Source organism: Monodelphis domestica, chromosome 1 (assembly GCF_027887165.1).
Source record: "Monodelphis domestica isolate mMonDom1 chromosome 1, mMonDom1.pri, whole genome shotgun sequence".
Lineage (NCBI taxonomy): Eukaryota > Metazoa > Chordata > Mammalia > Didelphimorphia > Didelphidae > Monodelphis > Monodelphis domestica.
Window position 1 is genome coordinate 619,510,809 of NC_077227.1, and position 25,842 is coordinate 619,536,650.

General features: G+C 36.2%; 1 protein-coding gene across 4 annotated transcripts in view; it reads left to right on the top strand.

The window, feature by feature from the left end:
• SEL1L2 (SEL1L2 adaptor subunit of ERAD E3 ubiquitin ligase) overlaps positions 1–17,337 on the top strand; it is a 166,851-nt gene extending 149,514 nt beyond the window's left edge. For all 4 annotated transcript variants that reach the window (XM_056813864.1, XM_056813865.1, XM_056813866.1 and 1 more), the window contains 3 exons: positions 2,662–2,834; positions 14,788–14,916; positions 17,053–17,337. In XM_056813864.1, the coding sequence (XP_056669842.1) occupies positions 2,662–2,834; positions 14,788–14,916; positions 17,053–17,172 (422 nt within the window). In that variant the 3' untranslated portion in view covers positions 17,173–17,337. The remainder of the gene's footprint in view (positions 1–2,661; positions 2,835–14,787; positions 14,917–17,052) is intronic.
• Positions 17,338–25,842: the final 8,505 nt, after the last annotated feature.

Sequence of the window (25,842 nt, forward strand, 5' to 3'; positions counted from 1 at the left end):
CTACCCAACCACATACTTTTCTCTTGAAACTGCTCTGCTCTGCTTCAAAGAAATTTCCTCTGTCTTTTTTATTTTATCCTCTTTCTAAGGGAAGACATCTCTGTCACAGCAATAGAATGGACCTGTTTTATAAATACACCAGCCTAGGAGTTCTACTCTTAGAGAATTATAAAAATGAAAATTGGAAGGGATTTTAAGAGTCCATCTCTTTCAGACCTTTCATATTGTAGATGAGGAAACTGAACTCTGGAGTATATCTTGCGCAAGACTTCACAGTCAGTAGCAAAACTAGAATTTTAATCCAGGTTCTCTGGTTCTAATATAGATGATTCATGATTACTAGTCACCCTCAGAAAGAAGCTGGGATCATCATTAGAGCCAATACCCACAAGCCCCCATTGCTATCCTCATAGTTGTGGGATGGTCTTCCCCTCCTTCCACCTTCCATAGTTGCAGAGTCTGCCCCTCTGCCTCTGAAATGGAGCAACAACATGAAACGCATACTTTCCTTTTAGCAGTGTCACTCCTTCCTCATATTTCCCTATCCTTCATGCCATCCCCATCCCACAGGACTTTGCTCTGTTGTTTTCACTCAAAAGAATCTGAAAAGTTCATTCCCATTAAAATGTTAGCTGGCAACCACTTGAAGCATTACTCCCCTCAATGTTATTTGCATTTTAATAGAAAATTCTTAAAGACAGAAAAGCTCAAAGTTTGGTAGAAGTGTAATTTCAGGCAAATCTACAGACTCTGCAAGATGCTAGGGAAAATTTTTGAATGAGAGACTTCAAGCATAACTTGAATCTGGTATGTATGGATTACCTACTTATACAACATGTAAGGCTGTACTTTGTTAGAAGGGCCGGTCAGTGCTCAGATGGCTAGGGCTAATTCCATCAATTATATAATAGATACAAAAGACTGCCTTTCAATACTTTATTTCTTCAAGTTGGGACCTTTATTTCAGCAAATAATATTCTAAACAAACATTTTAAAATGACATCTTTCAGAATTTATTATGAGGCTGAGATGTATAAATTCTGTAAGGCTATCACTCCTTTATTTCTCTCCCACTTAATACTCAAATATATGTACATGTGTGCACATTATATACAGGCACTCAAAAGAAGGGAAGGGTGAAGGGAATAAGCACGTATTAAGGGCCTGTTATGTACCAGAAACCCTCCAAAGAGATCTACAAATGTATCTCATTTGATCCTCTCTACCACTCTGCCACATAAGTACTATTATGGTTTCCATTTTACAGTTGAAGAAATCAAAGGCAAACAGAACTTAAGTGACTTCCTCATAAGTGTCTAGAGTCCAATTTAAGCTCAGGTCTCTCAGACTCCAAGCCCAGCACTCTACCCACCACACAATCTAAATGCAGAATAGGTAGTAGGATACCTATTTAATTTTCAAAAAAATTAGAATATCAAAGAATATATCAAGCAAATAACTTTCATAATTAATGATAACTAGATATGTGACTCAAAGATAAAGTTAATTCTAAATCTTTAAACAGTATAAAAGCTGAAAGTTTTAAATCCTTTTTTCTTATTTAATATTCATTTCTCCTTCAAATTATTCTCTTCTATGCTCTTTCACTTACAATCCCAATGTCAGCAGATTGAAAGATCAAAATGTGTTCTTATACAGGATTAGATCTCATTGATACATATGGAACCAAGGGATCAAAGTATTAGAACAGAAGTATGGTAATACCCATGAAGAGGGGGAGGAGGAAAGACCTTTCAGTCCTTTAGACATAGATAGAAGGCATGACAGGTGGGTTGAATCCAAATCAATTCAACAATAATAGGAAGGAATCTCCTTGTTGTCCTCTTCTTCCTCTTCCTCATCATCCTTCTATGGATATGTGATGAATATGGATACTTCCCCTAGAGATGCTCCTCACAACCAGTGCATGTCTGACCAATTCTTGTCCATATCTAGGGCAGCTGGGAGGCACAATAGGTAAAGTGCTGGGTTTAGAGTCAGGAAAACTCATCTTACTGAGTCCAAATCCAATCTCTGATATTTATTAGCTGTATGGCCCTCGGCAAGTCCCTTAACCTGTTTCCTTCACTTTTTCTCATGAGTAAAAATGGGATAATAACACTTACCTGGCAGGGTCATTGTGACCATCAAAATGAGATCCTCATAAAACATTAAGCACAGGACCAGCAAGATATTTAACTATATAGATATAGATATAGATATAGATATATGTATGTATGTATATATAAATCCTTCCATATCACAGTTTACAAATGAACAAGAGAAGTCATTTTAACACCCCCTGGTATTTATTTGTAGACCTCTGGAAGTATCTGAGGTAAACACAATCAGAATGAATTACCAAGTAGTGGGTCAACCTCCAAGATGAAGTTTAATAGGTTCAGGCTATAGTTACAGGTTCTTTAAGCATATTTGTGCCACATCATAGTTTCTGCCTTTCACTAAAAGTCAGCAGATCATTTTTGAATATGATTATGGTCCACTTTATTATTTCCCAATACACACAATACTATGATTAGTTGATGTTTTTAAAAAATAGCTGTAGTTAAAAGTTGGGTCAAATAATTAGAAGACAGATACAAAATAATAGAATGATTGTGACTGTCATGTTTTCTCCCTGGTTTTTAATATCTCTAACAGGCAATGCATTTGCTAGAATTAAAATTGGAGATTACCACTACTATGGCTATGGAACAAAGAAAGATTATCAAACAGCAGTGACTCATTACAGCATTGCAGTGGATAAATATCACAATGCCCAGGCCATGTTCAATCTGGCATACATGTATGAGCATGGCTTAGGGATTTCGAAGGTAATTGCTAGTGTGGGAATAATGCTTTATAGACAATGTATGTGTTTATAAATGTGATATTTTACCTAAAGAATATAAAATATTTTACCTAAAAAGCATCCTCAGGACAACTCGTACATACAGGTAATGTGCCACAGAAGATATCTACCCCAGTTGAAGGCACTACTAAAACTATATTTCATGAGTCCCCACCAATATATTTACCTTTTGATAGGTAAAATGCAAAGGCATTTTACTGAAATATCATATAATTAAGCATACCCCCTCAAAAAACTTAGGAAACATCCCATCCCGTAGCATACATATCACCAGAAGGAATAGTGGGGAGAATGATCAATTACAGAAGTTATGCATGAAGGGCCCTCATGTGAAGGACCAATGGAAATGGGCAAGCCACATCTCTGATGCTGTAACACTTCTGACATTTTCTTATGGGTGTCTCTAAGCTGTGATTCCATGAGCTGGAAATCTTAATTCTACTGGCCCTGCGCTCCACTGGACTTGTTATACTTAGCCCATTGGGCCATAGCACCATAAGTCTCATTGCTTTACTCACTGGCCACAGTATCTGCAGCCTTTAACTTCACGCTATAACTGAAATCCTTGGCAAGGGGTCAATAGATTCTTTTAGAGAGAGTATAACCCTATATAGCAAAGAGATTCCTTAGTTCTGCTCCTCCAGACTCTTGAATCTCCTCTCTAAATGTCAACTCTCTCCCTTTTGGAACCTTCCTCTACCAAAAAAAAAAAAAGCTGGAGTTCAGGAAGCAATGTCTTTGAGTTCTCCTCTTGGGCTGCATGTAAATGCATTTCTCCAATGACTGTGTGTTTCACTTGTGAGACATTATTACCAATGAAGAAGATAGGGGAGAAAGAAATCCCTTTATCTTCCATTTGCTGAACTCTGCTAGAAGTGCTCCTAAAAGTTGGCTGTCTTGACTCAACCGTCTTGACTAGACTAAATTCTTCTGTTAGAAACTTTCTTTCTATTCACCCACATCACTGAACAATCAGACAACAAACAAAAAGCATCAGAATAATACACAGTAATCTATATATCATATAGTATATCTATCAATGTTCAACCAGACTGTCTGATCCTTATGCAATGCAAATAGATCACTTAAAATCTAATTTCCTTACAAACTACAAACAGACTGCTCAAGGACTAGTTCCCTTAATTTCACTAAGAAGATTAGGAATGGGGCAGCTAGGTGGCTCAGTGGATAGACAGCCAGGTCAGGCCTAAAAACAAGAGGTCCTGGGTTCAAATCTAGCCTTAAACATTTCCTAACTGTGTGACCCTTGGCAAGTCACTTGGCCCCAAATTGTCTAGCCCTTAACATTCTCCTGCCTTAAAACCAATATTTAGCTTTGATTCTAAGACAGAAGGTAGAAGGTAAGGTTTTTTGTTTTTTTTTAAGGAGTAGTTTGGGAGTTCAATGCTCAATTGATGAAAGGTATAGTTAGTATTATATTAACTTATAGTTAAAGCTTGATTATCTGCTTGACTTGTTGACTACATAGTGCTTCCTTAGTATTTAAGTACCCATCTTTCATCTCAATCACCCTAGGTTAAAGTGATAAATTTAAGATTGAAAAGGGTTTAGATTGGATATAGGGCATGGGGAGAAATCAGTGTGTTATGAGCAAGGTGCCACAAAGGACACAAATAAATATATCACTTTCTGTTTGCTCTCAAGAACTTGTAATGAGTCAGGGATAGAGAGGGAACTCACATACAAAAAAGAAAATAAACAACATAATGCAGTATATATTGTGTCAAATGATGACTAGAATAACAACTATAATAGGATTCCAGAGCAGAGAGAAGTTGCTTCAGGCTCGGTCAAGGAAGGTTTCACAGAACACATCGTGAATCTTGAGTATATGACTTGCCTATGGCATTAAAATATACATATCTTTTGAGTGTTTCTCTAACTACAAGCTAAGCAAAATAGAAATCAATTAGGACAGCCTAAAAAGTTAATATAAATTTAGTTTGCTTTAAGAGACGTAACATTCAGAAATTAGGTGTTTATTCCATTTCACTCCATCTGCTCAGAGTATTGTGTTCATTTTTTGAGTGCAACTGTTTAGGTAGAGCAAGCTAGTAAACTGGAGGCTGTCCAATAGAGGGCAGCTGAGATGGTGGAGGAATTCAAATTCATGCCAAATGAGAGGTGATTGTGAAGTGTAAGGGGGGAATAGGGTTAATTTTAAAAGGGTTGGACTTGATTATTCAAGAGTGTGGTTGCCAGGAATTTAATTAATTCCAAAGAGATTTTATTTACAAAATGTAGAAAGAGTGAAGTAAGAAATCAGAGAGAGGATAAGGTAAGATATCTAGCCTGAGCAATAAGTAATTTACTCCTGGCCCCTGGGCAGGAAGAGTTAGTTCTTAACCAGAGGGGCCTTGGCCCTTGTAGTCAAGGCCCTGGGGATGCAGGGAATCTCTCTCAAGAGGATAGGTCTGTCCTGAGGTTAGTCCTTCTGAATATCCAGCAGTTGAGTCAGCTTTTCACTCACCATATATCAGTACAGTCAGTAGATCCTTCTGCCCCTCTTCACAGGCCTCAACTCAAAAGCATGAAGAATTGAACTCCTTCAGGAAGTTGTCACTCCCTTTTAAAGACATTTTCTCTTATGTCACTACCTGTGTCTTCCCCTAATTTTGCGTCTACCAATCACAGTTGACACTCTGCTCTAGGACTATCCAGAAGGCCGCCGATTCTGATTCGTCACCCACTATCACACAGACCTCCCCCACTTAATGATTAAGAGGGATGTTTACACTTTTGGTGATTAGATCTAAAAATGGGCAGAACTTCCTACTCAAATTTTAAGTAAGGTGTTCTGAAAATAGTCAGGGGTTACAATTTAATCTTCACAATCAGGGGAGAGTTAATTAATTTCATTGTTATAATCAGGGGAGGGTTAAATTTAATCTTCACAGAAGGTTGGTTGAAGGAAATAAAGGTGGTTAGCATAGAGAAGACTGGGAGATGATATCAAGAGGTGAGTTGGACATGAAAATCATCTTCAATTGAGTATCCGCTAAGTTGTCATATAGAAGAGGGGCAGCGAGGTGGCACAGAGGATAGAGTGCTAGACTTGGAAACTTCCTTAGGTCAAATCTGACCTCAGACACTTACTCACTGTATGACCCTGAGCAAGTCACTTAACCCTATTTGCTTCAGTTTCCTCATCTACAAAATAAGCTGGGGAAGGAAATGGCAAGCCTAATATATATGCCAAGAAAATCTCAAAAGTAGTCATGAAGAGGACTTGGACATGACTGAAATGACTCCTCAATAATTCCATGTGGAAGAAATGATTTGGCAGAAGTAGGATGAACTGCAAATGTAAAAGTTGTAAAGAGCTAGATTTAGATCTGATGTAAGAGAAATTTCACCAATTGTAGTCATCCAAAGGTAACAGGGTCTGCCTGAAGAGCTAGTACCCCCTCACTTGGAGCCTTTGAGCACAAGTTTGGGTAGTCACTTATCTGGTATGTTATCAGGGAATTTTGTTGTTGTTTAGATACAAATTGGGCTAGATGGTTTCTCAGTTCTCTTCAATGTCTGTGATTCTGTGAAGGACTCCATGGCCTTCTTTATTATCTTCTCCACTCAAATCTGGCTGATAATTGATAATTATTGGTAGCACTAGAGAAAGAAAAATATGAAAAGTCAAAAGAGGAACATACTGAAGCTCAAATTTCTCATCCTCTTATGCTTATATCCAATGGATAGATTGGCCATGCCTTCCATTTTTCCTCCTGCCTTTTGACCTCTCATTTTTTGATATCTCTTCCAATTACAGATAGAAAGGTCAAACTCAGATCAAGCTATTTGGTGAAATTTTAATGGAAGAGGATATTGAAACTAATAACTAAAATGAAATTCAGGATTATCCATAAATTCCCTTTTATCTACTGCCATTCCTATTTTAATTTCATTTCTGAAAGAATAAAACTATGATAAATAGCATAATACAATGTATAGTTCAGAAAAAATCATTTGAATCAGAGACAAATCAGTGCTTATATTCACAATTTCCCAATGTAAGAAATGAGAGAACATAATGCAAAAAGCAAACACAGGTTTAAATGAGATAATAAATGTAAGGAGCTTGGAAAATCTTAAAATGCTATATAAATGTTGGCTATTATTATTATTATAGGATTTATAAAGGAAGGAAAGGAATACTATTTGCTGATATTCATTATAATGATTTTATAAGAATAAAAGAGTAAATCTAAGGGTAATATCTTATCTGCTCTAGAATGTAAGGTCCTTGAAGTCAGAAACTGTATTTTGTTTTGTTGTTAGATAACAAAATCAGGTTGTGATGATAGTGGTTGTCACTGAGAAAGGATTGCTATTGGTCTATCAATACTCGTTACTACATTCTCTTCTCCTTAACCTTTTTGTCTCTGGAACTTTGATAAGTCACATCTTGTGGTAGCAACTAACTTATTTTTGTAAAAGTTGGGTTGCTCAGAAATAGAGTACAGTCCCCTGGAGTCAAGAAGACTCATCTTCCTGAATTTGAATCTTGGCCTAGATACTAGCTGTGTGACCCTGGACAAGTCACTTAACCTTGTTTGCTTGGAGAAGGAAATGGTACACCACTCAAGTATCTTTGCCAAGAAAAAACCCATATCAGGTCAGGAAGAGTGGAACATGACTGAAACAACTGAACAACAAGCAATTTTTTCCTGTAAGGGCAATATAATGTACCCTTGTGTCCACATGGCCCCTTCTTTTACTGCTTTATAGAGTTTATTTTTTCAAATGAAAATCTGTAGCAAAATCACAGCAGTTCAGGATTGCTATTCAGGAAAATTCCTAAGGCTCCTAAGATTCAGGCACAGGTTACTCTGCCCTAACTTAAAATATTAAAAAATATCTGCATGTTTCTAGACTAACATGGAAAGGGGAAATTGTGGAGAGAGCCTCCATATTCTACTTTAAAAGAAGCTAATGGCTTTCTTCACACTTCCTCTTTTCCCCTCTTGTGAAAGTATTATAGATTCTTTCTAGCACAGTGGGAACTCTGTTCTTCTGTTTCTTCTGATCCCCTTTTGGGATCACCACTTTTCAGTCTGTCTCATAGATCATGTGTGTTTCTTTAAGAATTCCATTTTGTGTTTCATTTGAGCCTTTTGGCTCAATATCTCCATCCATAGCTCCAAAATCCATTCCTTAGCTGAGAAGAGGATGCTTCTCTCCTTCAACTACAATCTCAGGATGCTAATCAGTTCCAAACTGCTGTTCCATTAATATCCCCTCTGCTGGTGGCTTGGTGCCTAAAATTCAGTTCAATTCCACAATTTACTAGGCACCTACTATGTGCTAGACAGTTGGGGACAAAAAGACAAAAATGATACAGTCCTTGTCTTTCAGGAATTTACATTTTATTGGGCAGGGAACAATATGTACATTAAAAATTAAATATAGCAGGGTTATGGCCATATCACCTAAAATGGAGATAGCCTTGTAGAAGACATCAAGGACTGCTCTCTGGGAGGTTTCTTTACCTTGCAGGTGAGAGTAGCCTCCATATTAAGTTATCTGGACATACTCTCAAAACTTTTACACAAAATAAACAAAGTAATTTCTGGGGAGGATGGGAGAAATCAGTCAAATATAAAGGACAACTTAATAACAATAGAATGGTGGTTCCAGAGAGCCCAGAGAGGAAGTGTAGGGTTGGGTAGGGTAGGATAGGAATTGGGAAGGATAGAGCTAACAGGGAAGAGTATAAAGGAATGCAGGAAGTTCAGAGCTGGTAGCTTCAGTCTAGATAGGTTACAGTTCAAAATCATAGAGTAGGTGCTTGGAGAAAAGTTTATTGAATTGAAATGAATCAAATTTTTAGTTATGAAAAAGCAATTGTGTCCTCCAATGACTCTTCGAAGCACATTTTTTTCACTTCCCTCCAGGGCAGAATGATTGCAAGTTTGAAGCAGGATGAACATTCTTTTTGCATTGACTATATATGTCAGAGGGTTTGTTTTTCTTCCTTGGAATCATTAGAGGCTTCTTCTTTCATAATGTCAAATAGAAGTAGTTGGTGGGCATAAGTTCTCATGTTTTATACATTCCATATTTACAGAAAGTCTTTGAAGACTCCCCTGATGAGCTTTTCAGTTCCTTTTTGTCATGGTTCCCATTAAATCATGGGTGCTTCATTATTACCAGTCCTCCTCAGCCACATTTCCCTTTCCTTTTCCAGTCTTACTTTTAAAAATAAAGCTAAGCAGAGTAGCAAATACATATTACAAATTTTTAAATTAACTAATAAGAGACCAGCATGCTTAGTCTTTATTAACTTAGTTTTGTTTAGTAGCAAGAAAAATAACTAGGTGCCAACGGGCAAAGTTTATGATGCTACTATATCATATTCAAATTAATTAGGAAGTACCACTGATTCCTATTGCTGAAATGAATATGATAATAATTAAAAGCCCAAAGCATACTCTGGTGATGATTAGTGAGAACAAAGAAATTAGATGCTCAGACTTTCTCAGGCTTTAACTCACCTAGTTATTACTTAGTTTTCACATAGTGCAATGCTTCATAATCACCCTTTTTAATTAATCATCATGCAAACATGGAAGTTGGATGAACACAGAAGAAGAAACTGCAGCAAGGGAGAATTACATAGATTACTCCCAAATCAATCAACTGCATGTGGGCCAAAGTCAGAAGACTCACTTCTAAATCCCCAGTCTTAGGTATATCCCCAGTGAGAAACCAATGCCAAGAATAACAGCCTTTTTTAAAGACTGTTCATTTTTCATGTGAAACTGTTACCTAATTAAGATAATACTCTGAAACATCTTTAAAATGTTACTATGAAGAAAACTTTGTGCCTTTTCCTTTCCTTCCCAAATTCATTACACTCATTTATGTTCTCACAAAGATTATAAGATCATAGATTTAGAGGTAGAGAGAGCCTGAAATGTCACATCTAGCTGCCCTGTTTGCCACTCCCTTTTGTAGGCTTATAAAGGATTTTCTCACCTTTTGTCTCTGGCCCTTCCCATCCATGCCATATGCTGCTGCCAATATAGCCACCTGCAGGCTCAGCTCCCTTCCTATAATTCCTCTGGTCAAAAACATCCAGTGGCTTCTCACTGCCTAACAAAGTTCAATCTCCTTAACCAACTCTTCAAGGCATTCCATTCATTACCTGACACCACTTTCTATCTTTTTCCATTGACCCTTTACTAGGCATACCAGTAGGCATTTCAAACAGATTATACAACATATGGTTTCTTAAGTCTTGATTTTTCTGCCAACTAAACACAGACTCTTTCATGAGAAAAGAATCTGACTGAGAGGAACTGTATAGGTGATTAATTCAGTTCAATAAATATTAAGTACCTACTATATATCAGGCATTGTGCTAAGTGTTTGGGATACAAAGAGACATAAAAGGCATTCCCTTCTCTCAAGGACTTCATTTACCATCTAATAGGGTAAGGGAGCAACAAATATATACAAAGAAACTTATATATAGGATAAACAAGAAATAATAGAGGGAAAGAGCTATAACTAAAGAGCAGTTGGGGTAGAGTTTCCTGTTAGGATTAAAGGAGGATGTCATATTCCTGATACCTGGAGATCCTGCTTTCCAGTTCTTTTTCTTCTTTGTACATCTGTAGTACCTAAGAGAGCAGTGGATGATTTGGGGACTGAACAGAAGAAGGGAACAGAGCCAGTAACTAAACATTTAATTTAAAACAAAATTAAAATTTTAACCTAAAGTAGAAGCAAAATATTATAGGTATTTAGGAGCCCATGCTGACCTAATTAATTTAAGAAAGTTTTCAATAAAAGTACAAAAATATGCATTATTTTGGACAACTAAATAAAGGTCTGACAATATGCTACATTACAAGTATTCTTAGACTGGGGGTCTATGGATAGATTTCAGGGGGTCTGTGAAGCTGGATGAGAAAAAAAATCTTTTTCAACAACATCAAAATAAAGTTTAGCATTTCCTTAATTTTTTTAAAAAAACTCTGAGTCCACTGACTTTATCAAACTTGCAGAGGATATTACATCAATAATTATATAAGAAAATGATAAATGTTGGAGAAGTTGTGGGAAAATTGGGACACTAATGCAATGTTTGTGAAACTGTAAACTGCTACATCTATTCTAAGAGCAATATTGAGTCATGCCCAAAGAGCCATAAAACTATGCATGTATTTGATCCAGTAATACTACTGGTAGGTCTGTATCCCAAGGACATGAGAGATAAGGGGGAAAGACCTACTTGGAAAAAAATTCTTTTAGCAACTCTTTGTTTAGTGGCAAGGAATTAGAAACTGAAGGGTGTCTGTCAACTGGGGAATGGCAAAATAATGATATATGGTCATTATGGAATACTATTGTGCCATAAGAAATGATGAAAAAACCTAGACTTATATGAACTGATGCAAATTGAAGTGAGCACAACCAGGAGAATAGTGTATATAGTAACAGAAATACTATATGATCATCAACTATGAAGGACCAAACTATTTTCAGCAAAATAGATTCTAAGATAACCGTAAGGGATTTATTTCTGGTGCAAACACTATTTCATTTCTGGTCTTCAAAAGAAACAAATCTATATGGTTTCTATTCATTTCCAAGGAAGTTTCTGAATAGAAACCATATAGGAGATTTGTTTCTTTTGAAACAATGTAATATTTTTTATATTTTCTTTAATTTTATATATTATATATATATATAATTTATATATATATATATAATTTATATAATTTTATATATTCTTCTTTAATATTTAAAGGGGACAAATACCTCTCTCCCAGATAGGCCAGGAGATAACTGATAAACAACTGAGGACTCTTCCAGAATAAGTTTACTCTTTTGCATTGACAACTAAGTAATTGACATATTTGTCTTGAGGAATCAGTTAATAATTATTTCCTTAAATGCCTGACATTTTTCTGTGTACAACAAACACTGACTTCTGGTGAACTTCCTTTTGAATTACATATGCCAGTTACATAGGAGACAAGTAAAGTTACTATAATCAGCATGTCAATTAGATGCCAAATGAATTTGACAGAATTAAATGTAAAAATTAGCACATTCATAAGATCCCTTTAATATTATGCCAGGAAGATCTAGTTACCATTCTCTATCAGATCTTAAGCATTTTAAGGCAGGCAGATTCCTCTTCTCAAATAAATTAACTAATTTACAAGGCCCTACAGCATTTGAAAAATTAAGAAAATGACTCAGCAATTCACTGATCTAAGAAATGGAAAGTCATTTAATAACTATATTTAGTATCCTAGTCTTAAGGATTCATTCCTTTTTTAAACTGGGCTGGTAGATAAGGGAGGATAAAGAGATAGTCATAGTAATAGACAGAAAAATTCCCTCTGATATTTCTTCCCTGGAGTAATATCTGCTCCTTTTGAAATAATAAACATTCCTACAACCTAAACCTTCCCCCTGCCCAATACTTGTACAGAGGTTTGGGGACAGGCTCAGAGAAAACTGATCCAGGCTTTACTAGCACTCTAGAAATCTTGGCACATGGTGAATCTTCATAAGAGCTCCCCCCACCCCCATTCATCCATATTTGCCTCTATTCATAAATGAATGGGGAAAAAATCCATTGTTGTTAGTAAAGTCCTAAGTGCCTAAAACAAATACAAAGAGTGAGATAATCTTTGATCTGACAAAGCTTGCATTTTAATTCAGGGAGACCTGCATAAAAGGATAGTGACTAGGGGAGTAAATTTTCCTCTGGAAAATCTAAGGAATGATAAATTAATCCATGATTTAGTCTATTAACATCTTTTTTTTTTCAAAATCAATGATAGTATTAATCAGATTGTGTCCAGGACAAGAGGTGGAAAGAGGAGGATTGTCTGGAAGGAGAGAATCCTGATGTAGTGATACATCAGATGTAACGATGTAATAAATGTGGATAACTATATAAGAATGTAAAAGATGACCTAGTGCACAGGTGCCATGTGATCAAAATACTCCTTACCAAGCCAGATAAAAATGTAACTGAAAAATATTTAAGAAAATAAAATATAATAGGACATAATGTTTTCCAAGTCAATATGCTACCTTCAAGGAATTTGACACCACTGGTCTAGTGGTCTGGGGCTGGTAAGGGACAGTGGCATAGGAATATTTTTACTTATTCATTCTTTTTGCTGAGGCAATAGCTCCAGGGAAGGAGTTCTAAAGTTGAGTGGATTAAGGTACTCAGAGTGGGGGAATTGATTCTGCACATTTGGTGCTGAGAGTGCTAGTTAAGATGAGAAACAGAGCAGCAATTACAGGGCAGATGGCAAGATAGACTAGATAGGTAGGTATCCAGATGGACTGTGCAGTAAATTTAGTAGGAAAAATGAAAAATGTTTCTGACTATATGCAGAGAAAACCAGGTTTGCATCCCAGAAAGATTCACATAGATTTACACAGATAGAAGGAGTATGTGCTGATAAATATTTAACAACTGGCTCTCTGAGCAGACAAAAAAAAAAAGAACCTAAAAGACATACTCCTGAATTGAATTTGCATTATTACCGTTTTCTCAGTCACTTAAATATAGACAATTAAGAAAATAATACAGCAAGCCCGAATTTTTAGCATTTTCTCATTTTCCTTAGTATGTATGCTCACACCAAAAATGTAACAATTAGCCTGTTATTTCAGGCTCCAGCATGCTCTTGTGTGTGTTCTCATCAGATCTTCATGTTAGCCTTTTGAAACAGGAAAGCTAGGTATTAGAATCTCCATTTGTCTAATGAGGAAAATTAAGGCTCAGAAACATCTAAGTTATTTGCACAGGATCACATGACTAGTTGATCGAGCTGAATGATCAAACTGAAACTGTAACTGGGCTTATACCTCCTAGCTCCTCTCACCATATAAAATGATACCTTCTGACCCTTAACAAGAAGTATCACCAATATACCTGCATGAAGTTACAAGCTTATCTAAACCTGAGCAAACCACATAATCCAAAAATGATTTCTGATGGGACAACAATGACTTAAAGAACATAAATATTTTGCAAACATCTTATTTCAATATTCATCATACTCTGGAGGTAATCCTGCATCCCTGAGAAGTTGTCACTCTGGAACAAATGTTCCACTGGGTATGATCAAGCTAGAAAGCCTTGCTTGGGAAAGGATATGGTCCTGGCAGCAGATGGTCTCTGCTGACTATTCTAGCAAAACATGGTCCTGGTGATATATAACTGAGAACTACATGGGTAAAAGAGATTAAATGTTGATAGGAATATGGAGAAACAGACCTAATATTATATTGCTAGAATAGCTGTGATTTTTTAAAAACACAATGGAAATATATATGTAAAGAGCTGTAAAGTTATTCATATTCATTGACCTAGAGATCTCATTACTAAGGTTATGCTCTAAGGGCATCATTGTGAGGGTTAAAAGCTATTTGTGTATGAAAGTATTCATGAAAGCTTTGTTATGACAAAATAACTGGAAATAACACAAATTCAATGGATGGAAAAATAACTAAAGACATTGTGATAATTTAAATGCAAAAGATTGTATTATGTTATTGGAAATGTCAAATTTTGGAAATACAAAGAAAATAAGGGAAATATATGAAGTTTAAAAAAAGAATATATACATACTATAATTACATTTAAAAAATAACAGCCAAAAAAATTAGAAGAAAAATATATCCAAGTAAAACAGATCCAAAAGGGAATCAAAAGAAGATGTTTATATCAGCATGCATATATAATTTACATATTTTAAACAACTTTTAAATGAGTTTGTGATTTTACACCTAATTTTTATGCATTTGTTTAGTTAAATGTTTTCTGTTGGGCAGTGGTGGTTACTAAAATATAATTTTTAAAAATAAAGAAAAATGACAAAAAAGGGGGTCTGTTGCTTTTGTATTCCTAGGACATTCATTTGGCCAGGAGGTTATATGATTTGGCTGCTGAAACAAGTCCAGATGCCCACATACCAGTTTTCTTGGCACTCCTGAAACTGGAAACAGTACATTTGATCAAAGATATTGTGTATTTTAAGGTAAGTCTGGTTTGAATTATTCTTACATACTTTTTAAGATAGTAGGATGAAGCAGATAAAATTATGGTAATCCTTTTAAGTGAACTGCTCAATTCATTTTACAGCTATCAATTTAAAATATATTTATAAGGATATATAAATGTATGCAAGTATGTATACATATATATCTTACAAAAAGAAAATCCTTCTGTTTTAGCTCTTATTTTGATAGTTCAAAAAGGAGCTGATTCATTCATCCAACTAGTAATTACTGAGTATCTCTCATGTCAAAGTAGGGCAACATAGATATCTACATGCCAACATCTTGGGAGGCAAAGGGTAGACTCCTCATAGCAGTCTAGAAGAGACCATTATCACACATCTTACAACCTTCCACCATATTGCCTTCCTGAAGGGGTTAGATGGGAAGAAAGACTCTAGGAATGGGTGAATGTGTAAGGTCCTAGGCCAATGGAAGTTGAGGGAGAAGAAGGGAAAAGGGATAACCCATGCCCTAAGTCAGCAGTATTACACTTGTTGTGAGGCTTTCTCTCATAGGACCCACCAACACCAGTTCTTTCCCTAACTTCCCATCCCTATATCTCATTGCCAAATTTGTCCCAGATACTGAGATTCCTAGTTAAGTCTCTTGAGGAAGATGAAGTTTTAGAATACACAATCCCTGTCAGCCAGGAGCTTACATGCAGTCCATTAGGATGATATACTAGTATTCACAGTAATATAAGGCAATGTGTAATAAATTTCTTATAAGTGATACTTAAAGCCAAATGAAGTAAAAATAGAAATCAGCAATGAAGATAATTCATAACATATTTTCATGTTACTAAGTAAAGAAATCAACAGGAGAAAGTGTATAATCAGAAGAAGAAAAAAGATGAGTTGTTCATGTAGCAAGACTTGGGAGTTCTCCAAAACATAAGTTCTACTACTATATTGGTATCCAGGAGATTTTAAAGCATCTGGAGGATGGCCTCCAGGACTTTGGGTGGATCACTAGCAAAAGACTAAGGGAAGTTGTGAATTAGAGTTGTACAAGATGGACAGGCATGAAACAAGTTTATGATCTGCAGCATAAGTGAGAAAATACTCACATCAGTGTCATCAAGAAAGGTACAAAGATTCAAAATATGACAAAATCAAGTCTGAGGAACTCCCTAGTCCTGTGACCTAGTAATGCTATCTATAGAGAAAGAATGGTTAGAATTATGTATGGTAGAGGAGCATCTTTGCCCAGTGTGGATTCAGAATGGTGAGAAAATATATTTTGTTAACCTTCACTTATAATTCCATTCTAATGCCTTCTTGTGGAGTGGTGATCTATTCCTGAGAAATACAATGCTTGTATTAATGCTTGTAATATGAATTTGGTGACAGATTATGTGCCTACCATGTTAGGAGATAGAATTCATAAATCAATACAATGCATTATACTAGGCAGTGGGAGAAAAGGTTAAAACTTCCCTATATATACTTGGAGGTCTTGTTTATATTAGAAATAGTTCCTGACATCATGGATTTTTATGTTAGGAAATCAATTCAATAACTATTAAGTGCCTTCTATGTTTCAGACACCTCTAGGCATTGGATATACAAAAACAGAATAAATAATCCCTTTCCTCCTGAGCAGCCTATATTCTATAGGAGAAAAATAATATGTATTTAAAAATAAGTAAATACAAAAACATTCAAAATTAATTTCTAGAGAAAAGTCACATAATGATATGATATATACACATCAAAGTAATTCAAAATAAAAACACTATAAGAGCACTATAGAGGTGCAGAAGTGCCAGGTATGATCGAAAGGGAACATGGTCACTGTGGACTAGGAAATCAGGAAGAGGTTCATCTTCATATTGGTGGGTAGGCATTTCAGTTAGGTAAGAATTAAATAGCCGAAGAGTAGAAAGAAAACCTTTTAAGCCCAGGAAAAAGCACTCTTGGGGAAATATAGGGCATGTTGAAAGGATAGAATAATGCAATTGGTTTGAAGTGGAGCACAGAATAGGTCATGGAGAAGTATTATGAGACACAGCTAAAAAGAGAGGGCAATGAAATAATGAATTAATTCAAAATTTCAACGTCTATAATGCTAAGAGTTTTTGTTTTGTTTTTGTTTTGTTTTTTCCTCAACAGTTTAATGTGAGATGGAAATGGCTGAAGTTGGACAATACCCTTGGATCCTACTGGGATATATTTATGATTATTGTCATTATTATTATGCTGCTATTGTTGCTTAGAAACCGGCCAGCTTAAGGCAGCAATCAAATGAAAAACCTGCCAGTAGAGTTCATTCATTTCTGAGCTTATTGTTTAGAACCCAACCAGTGAAAAACACCAATCACATAAGAGCCTGCTAATTGATTCCAATCATTACTGGGAATCTTCTCCTAATAAAAAAGAGCAATTCCTCCACTTAAAGACGTGTTTGTTACATAAATCCTGTGCTGGCTTGCCGAAATAACAAATTCAACCTCATTGTAAAAGAAAATTGGCAAAGTTTAATGACTATTCTAGAAACAATAACCTGCATCAGTGAAGCAATATGTATTGGGACTAAGATTCAAAAGACTTGAGTTCTGATCCTACTTCTGGCATTCTATGATCCTCAAGTTTCTCATCTATAAAATCAGGAATACTACCCCGCCTATCTGACAAAGTTATTATGAGGATAAAGTGAGAAAATGATTGAATGTTTTTTTAAACTTCATGCAATGCAAATGTAAGCTTTATTATCATAATTATCAAGGCAACTCTGTAGCATGCCCTTATGAACCATAAAAATAAATGGTTTTTCATTTTCCTTTAGACACCAAGGAAAGGTAAAAACAGGAAGTACTTATAAATGATTTGCTAATGTAAAGAACATATGTTGTGCCATGAAAGTTGGTGTGACTACTAAAGTAGAGAAGGTGACTCTTTGTACTTCTACCTATCTATAATGCTTTCCCAAACAGGAAAGCTGTGCTTTTGTAGATTCTGAAAGGGTTCAAACCAGTTTTCAAAAGGATCATGTGATCAATGGTACTCTATCAGTTTAAAATGGTGCTCTTTTCCCACCCCAAGGAGAGTATAGCAGAGGTGAACTCAGAAGAGGCAATGAAAGCATCGAAGGATAGTTACTACAGGAGAAGTCAGTTGGGTAGAAGAGGAGTGTGGTGAGCTGAAGGGGAGTCCTTCTTAAAAACTTTAGTAATAAAATATTTTGAGGTTGATCCTCTAATAATATGGCCCTGGTGTATGGCTATGGGAAAAGAGATACAACAAACTAGGCAGAGGAAGTTGATACTTCACACCTTCTCCAAGAGATATCCTACAGATCTGGAATTATAATCCTGCTATTCATTTTTATTAATAAAAGTACTTAAATTTTTGTGATTCTTTTGGTGTCATGTGAAGTTGGGAAAGATTGCTAGGGATCTTTTCATATCCCTAAATTACTCAGAAAATAGGGAAAGACACTAAAAGGGAAAAATCTTGGAAGATATAGGGATCTGGCAGGTCCTATCCATATCTCTTCAATAGTAGTAGTGGTATACTTCTAGCTTTGTGTGAGACTGGAGGTTTGTGTGGGACTGAAAGAAAGAAACTAATTTCTTCTTTTTGTTTGGCCCTCCACTCTCATGTCATAAAAGAAGTAAAATCCTCTTTTAGAACCAGGATACTTTATTTAGTTAATGCCCTGCCCCACTCCCAGAGTGATGAAGTTTTCTAGTAAACATACCCAGAAGGATGGATAATTGCCTAAGGCACCACTTCAAATATTAGTCAGCGGATATATGGATGGTTTGAATTCACTTGTTCTCTGCTTTAGGAAAGCTATAAATATGTTATCAACAACATATTTTCTGACTAGATACAAAACCCCAGCTTCTTTTTTCTCCTCTTTCTCCCTTTCCTCCTTCTCCTTATCCTTATCCTCCTCTTCCCCCCCCAAAAAATACCTTCAAATACCAGTAATACAAGGGTTAACCAGTTTTTTTCAGTATTTAAACAATACCATATGATAGGCAAATCATCCTAGCAAACGCAGCAACGCACCATGAAGGGGAGAACAAAGTATTTTCTAGGTAGGCTAAACCACTACTACCACTTTGATTATCACCATCCCCTCTGACTCTAATGGAAATATTCCAGGACAATTCCAAAACTCCAGGATTAGCAGTACACCCCAGTTCACTATAGCTATACTTCATACTTAGTCCCTATACCCATTATCCAGAGGCACAACTGTAGAGAACTCACATTGTAACTCCTCCCATGGGGGCTACATTCCCTAATATTTCAGTAGCCACAGATTCTGAAGACCCACAAAATCTTATAACACATGCCAGGACACAGCTGAACTCTCCCAAAAAATTCTCCTCCAAACAACTTTCAGTACTGTTAGTCAAAATTTGCAATGGCAAAGAAAAAAATTCAGAGAAAAACATTTTTCTTTTTTTTTTAATTTTTATTTAATTAGACAATTTAGAACATTTCTCCTTGGTTATAAGAATCATATTCTTTCCCTCCCCTCCCCCTTCCTGTAGCCAACACACAATTCCACTGGGTCTTACATATGTGCTTTATCAAAACCTATTTCCATGTTGTTGATGTTTGCACTAGTGTGATCAGGAAAACATTTTTCTATCCCAAGACAACTTAAGAGGTCTACAGAGGAGATCTCTACACTGGGTGGGGGTTGGAGGCAACCATAAAAGCAGCAGTAGCAATGGTAGCTTCAGGAGTTGTCATCTCAAACATGATAATGTGGTTGGACAACTGACCAGAAAGAAATTATAAGGGATCTTTGCTAATGTTGAGTACAGCAGGTGCTGATGAGCAAATCTATTTCCCATAATCAGTTCTGGGTTCCAGAACAGAGTAACACTATTAATTGTGGCTGCAAGCAAGCAGAGATCCTGATCACAGTCCCAAGTCAAAGGGAAATACAAGTAGTTCTGTTGTAGTGGAGGGTTCCCTAGGTAAAGACCAGAGCAAAGACCAAGAGAACAGTGACCACATCTTTCCTGGGATAATGCAACTTTGAAAGCACCAAAAATTTTCAGTTCTCCAAAACTTGCTCTGAAATCAATAGCAACATGAAAAATGCAGTTTAGATAGTGGTCCTTCACCTTGAAATGAGCAGAGTCCAACTTTAACATAAAGTTCAAAGTAAAGAAGTAGGCTGGCAAAATGAGCAAACAAGGAAAAAACTAGATCAAAAAAAGATTTTGAGTGGCAGAAAATATCAAGATATTAACTTGGAAGACTATAATGTGAAAGTATTTTCAAAGACTCAAAAGAAAATACTAATTGGGTCCAAGGCCAACAACATTTTGTCAGTTAAAGAAATAAAGGTGTTAGAGGAAAAAGTGAGGAGAAATGAGTATTACAGGAAAACTTCTAGAAAAAGTTTTTTTTTAATTTACAGCTTAGTAAAAGACACACTTAAAAACACTAAATAATATAACATCTTAAAAATAAAATTGGAGGTACAGTTTATTTGAAGAAAATAATGTCTTAAAAAATAGAATTGGGCAGGTGGAAACTAATGATTCCAGGAAACTTTAAAAGATAATATGGTCAAAAGAATGAAAAAAGAAATGAGAAATATCTCATTGTGGGGAAAACTGACTTGAAAAATAGATTGACATAATTGAATGATTAACTGAATGCTGTTGTCAAAAATAGAGGCCAGACATCATATTTCAAGAAATTATAAAGGAAAACTTCCCTAGTATCTCAGATCCAGAGGGTAAGATAGAAATGGAAAGAGATCCCAAACTGAAAACTCCCAAGAATATTATAGCCAGATTCCAGAGCTCTCAATACAAACAACTAGAAAGACAATTCAAATATCATAGAGCTACAGTCAGAATCACACAAGACTTAGCATGTTCTACCTTAAAGGAGCAGAGGACTTGGAATACAATATTATAGAGGGCAAAGGATCTATGGTTATAATCAAGAATAACCTGCCCAGAAGGCCTAAATATAATCCTTCAGGAAAAAATGGATATTTAACTAAATGGATGACTTCTAAACATTCCTGTTGAAAAGATCAGAGCTAAATAGAAAATTAGACTGTCAGAGGACTTAAAAGAAGCATGAAAAGGCAAGCACAAAAGAGTAGTCATAAGGGACTCAATAAAGTTAAATTGTTTACATTCCTAAATGGTAATGCATAAGAACTTTATCATTATTAGGGAAGTTGGGAGTATACATAGACAGAGGGCAAAGGTGTGAGTTAATTATGTTGTGATGATCTACCAAAAAAAAAAAGATGAGAGAAAGAGAGATAAGTAGTGGGAGATGGGAAGGGAAAAGTAGAATGGGACAAATTTTCTCACATAAAGTAGGCATGCAAGGAAGACCTTTTTAAAGCAGAGAGGGAAATGGAGTGTTAGTAGCCAGTGCTTGAGCTTGATTCAAAGAGGAAAGACTCAGTTGGGTATAGAAATTTATCTTACCCACTAGAAAAAATAGGAGAAAAGAGGATAAAGAATATGGAGCCTGGGATAAAAGTTGGGGAGGACATATTGTAGGAGCCAGTGGTTGGAAGCAAGACAGACTTTTGAGGAGGAACAGGATAAAGACAAGAATAAACTGGAAAATGGAATGGAGGGAAATGCAGAGTTAGTGATCTTAACTATGAATATGAATAGAATGAGATAACCCATAGAACAGAAATGGAAAGAAGAATGGATTAGAAACCTGAATCCAACATCATGTTGTGTATAAGAAACACATTTGGGATGGAAAGACACACAATGTTGAGATGGAGGGCAAGTCTATTATGATTCAACTGAAGTTTTAAAAAAAAGCATGGGTAACAATAATTCTAAGGCAAATCAAGAGCAAAAATAGTCCTAATAGAAAGAGATGATCAAGGAAACTATATTTTGCTAAAATGTATCATAGACAAGTAATAGACAGCAAGTTTCTCTGATAATGACCCCATTTCTCAAATATACAGGTACCTAAGTCAAACTTATAAAAATAAAAAACATTTTCCAATCAACAAATGTTTCAAAGGATATGAATAGGCAGTTTACAGAACAGGAAATTAAAGCTATTTATAATATTTTAAAATGCTCAAAATCACTATTTATCAAAGAAAGAGGCAAATTAAAACAGCTTGGAATACTATCTCACACCTATCAGAATTGAAAAACTGGAGAAGATGAGGGAAAAATAGGTATATTAATGAACTGTTGGTAGAATAGTGAACTGGTTCCACCATTCTAGAAAATAATCTAGAAGTATACCTTTAGGGCAATAAAATAATGCATACCTTTTGATCCACCTATGCCCTAATGAGTCTATACCCCAAAGAGATAATAGAAAAATGAATGATGAAAAAATGCCATCTATCTCCAGAGAGATAATCAATGAATTCTGAGTGCTAATTGAAGTATAATTAATTGGGGTGTTGTGAGAGGGTTGGCTTGTGTTTGTAGGTGAGAGAGAGACAGAGACAGAAATATGGCTAATATGGATATTTTTGCATGCTTTCTCACATATGTGATTGATATATTGTTTGTTTTCTCAGCTTGTGGGAGAAGGGTGGGAGTAAAAGACAGAATCTAGAACTCAAATTTTTAAAAAAGAATGATTAAAATAAATAATTTTTAATGACTCAGAAAGTCTTTGTAATCAAAATCCTTGAAACTGCCAAATTGTTCAATATCAGAAATGTATGTCTTTATCTTTAGAAATTATGCTAAAGACATAAATAATCTGGAATACATCAAATTAAAAAGTTTTTGTACAAACAAAACCAATGTAACCAAAATCAGAAGGGTAGCAACAAATTGGGAAACAATCTTCATAAAAACCTCTGACAAAGGTTTAATTACTCAAATTTACAAAGAACTAAATCAATTGTACAAAAAATCAAGCCATTCTCCAATTGAAAAATGGGCAAGGGACATGAACAGGCAGTTCTCAGCCAAAGAAATCAAAGCTATTAATAAGCACATGAAAAAGTGCTCTATATCTCTTATAATCAGAGAGATGCAAATAAAAACAACTCTGAGGTATCACCTCACACCTAGCAGATTGGCTAACATGACAGCTATGGAAAGTAATGAATGCTGGAGGGGATGTGGCAAAGTGGGGACATTAATTCATTGCTGGTGGAGTTGTGAATTGATCCAACCATTCTGGAGGGCAATTTGGAACTATGCCCAAAGGGCGATAAAAGAATGTCTGCCCTTTGATCCAGCCATAGCACTGCTGGGCTTGTACCCCAAAGAGATAATAAGGAAAAAGACTTATACAAGAATATTCATAGCTGCGCTCTTTGTGGTGGCCAAAAATTGGAAAACGAGGGGATGCCTATCAATTGGGGAATGGCTAAACAAATTGTGGTATATGTTGGTGATGGAATACTATTGTGCTCAAAGGAATAATAAAGTAGAGGAATTCCATGGAGACTGGAACAACCTCCAGGAAGTGATGCGGAGCAAAAGGAGCAGAACCAGGAAAACATTGAACACAGAGACTGATACATTGTGGTACAATCGAAGGTGATGGACTTCTCCATTAGTGGCAATGCAATGTCCCTGAACAATCTGAAGGGATCTAAAAAATACTATCCACAAGCAGAGGATAAACTGTGGGAGTAAAAACACCAATGAAAAGCAACTGCTTGACTACAGGGGTTGAGGGGATATGACTGAGGAGAGACTCTAAATGAACACGCTAATGCAAATACCAACAACAGGGAAATGAGTTCGAGTCAAGAACACACGTGATAACCAGTGGAATCGTGTGTCGGCTATGGGAGAGGGAAAAGTGGTGGGAGGGGGGAGGGGAGGATAAGAAAATGATCTTTGTTTCCAGTGAATAATGTTTGGAAATGACCAAATAAAATAATGTTTAAAATTAAAAAAAAAAGAAATTATGCTAAAGAAAATGCACTATCATCTGTCTTAACTCTACATTCTCAGGATTACTAGACCTTTACATCTGACCTAGTGTTTAAATCTCCTATAATGTTGTCTTACCATTATATTTGGTGACCTGCTTAAGAGAAAGCAGGTCTAACTTTTTTTTCTACATTTCTTTTTTCTTCTACAATTCTTCATTTTTCTGTCTACATTTCCATCTCTGAGTATAGTGCTTAATCACTTGAGTGCCTTTTCATTTATTCATTTGTTCATTTATACATTCTGGAATACTCACAAATGTCTTCCTAAAATTGAGATCCCTAGAACTGAACATAATACTCTAGTTGAGGACAGTGCAGTGGGATTATCACATTCTTATTCCTGAAAGTAAGATATCTCAATGAAGAGCAAGATCACATTAGCTTTTTTGACCACCATGTGAAACTACTAACTCATCAACTTTGAAGTCCCCAATCATACTTAAATCTTACTTAAATAATTAATAGTAGTAGTCTCTCGGCAACCAAGGATGATGATTCTCTTTGTGCGTTTTTGTGCACAAAGACACTTGTGCATGAAGATTTAAGTGGAAAAGTCGATGCACAGAGACAGTCCCACTCTCTCGGCGTTGGAAGCCTGGGTCCAGTGGCACGAAAAGTCGTTACACCTGGAGACTTCCTCAGCTGCATTGGATGGCCGTGTTGTCTTTTGTGCTCCAAGTACGCCCTAAGCACTCCATGGTGCCTTGCTGTATCGCCATCTCAGCCGTGGAACCTTCTTGTTTGTTTCTTCCGCCTGTTCCACCGAAACAGTCTTCACATGCTGGGTGAGCAAAGCCCTGGTTCACCAGGGGTTGGCGACGACCCGATGGCTACCCTCACAAGGTTTGGCCAGCCTGTCAAAGCCGTTGCCCGGGGTGTGGCCGCTGCCGCATGTGAGCAGCTACTAGGAGCCACAAGTGAGATCTGGGTGTCAGGTGAGGGTCAGAGGCTGGAGAGCTGCCCTCGGAGGGCAGGACAAGCCCTCCATACCAAAGATATTACTCCTCCCTGAGCACCCCATACACCCCTCTTAAATAATTAAATCATACTTAAAATCCCCAATCATACTCCAAAAGAAACTCCGAAATGATAACTCCAAGGAACCTCATAGCAAAAATCCAGAAGTTCCAAGTCAAGAGGAAAAAATTGTTAGTAGCCAGAACTAGTCAAGTATTGTAAAGATTAAAATTTAGGGGAGATGGGGAGACTGAGGCAGGTAGAAATTAGTTTCTCTCTGCAAGGAGTATTATATTTTTTAGAGGTTTATTAAAGGTTAAAGATTAAAGAATATACAAGTAAGAAACATGTGCCTAGGCCAGAGGCCTAGACAAAATAACTTCACATCACGCAAGAGACGAGCCTGCTCCAAAACGGAAGTCCAAAAAGAGCCAACCTCCTCAAAAGCCTTTGAATCAGCTTAAATACCTTCTTGATCTCGGCCCAGGTGAGATTACAAGGCATTCTGGGGAAGTGGAGCAAAGGCTCGTGGGGATTGTAGTCCTGTATTCGAGTCTACTTTTTACAGTATCAAGGAACTTGATCAAGATCACACAAGACCTTGTGTCTGCCATGAAGAAGATATCTTGGAGTACAATCTTCTACAACTAATTCTGAAAAACTCAATGTAATCCTACAGAGAAGAAAAGATCGTCAGGGAAATATATAACTTTCAAGTATTTCTGATTAAAAGATCTGAGCTGAATGAAAACTTTGAAATGCAAACACAGATGGCAAGGGAAACCTAGAAAACTAATACATTTGGAGAAATAAAAGAGCCTATACAATGATAAAGGTATATGCTAAAAAAGGGATGAAAATCAAGAGAATCTTCAGATTTTTAAAGTCTTGAAAAAGTCATTAAGGGAATTAAATAAGAGGGAACTTTGAGGTTAAGCTATTTTGATGGTGAAGAGAAGAAATAAAAGAGAAGTTGAAAAGAATACACTAGGGAAGAAAGGAGAAAAAAGGGAGAACTTATTTCTCACAATTAGGTTCTAAGAAAAGTA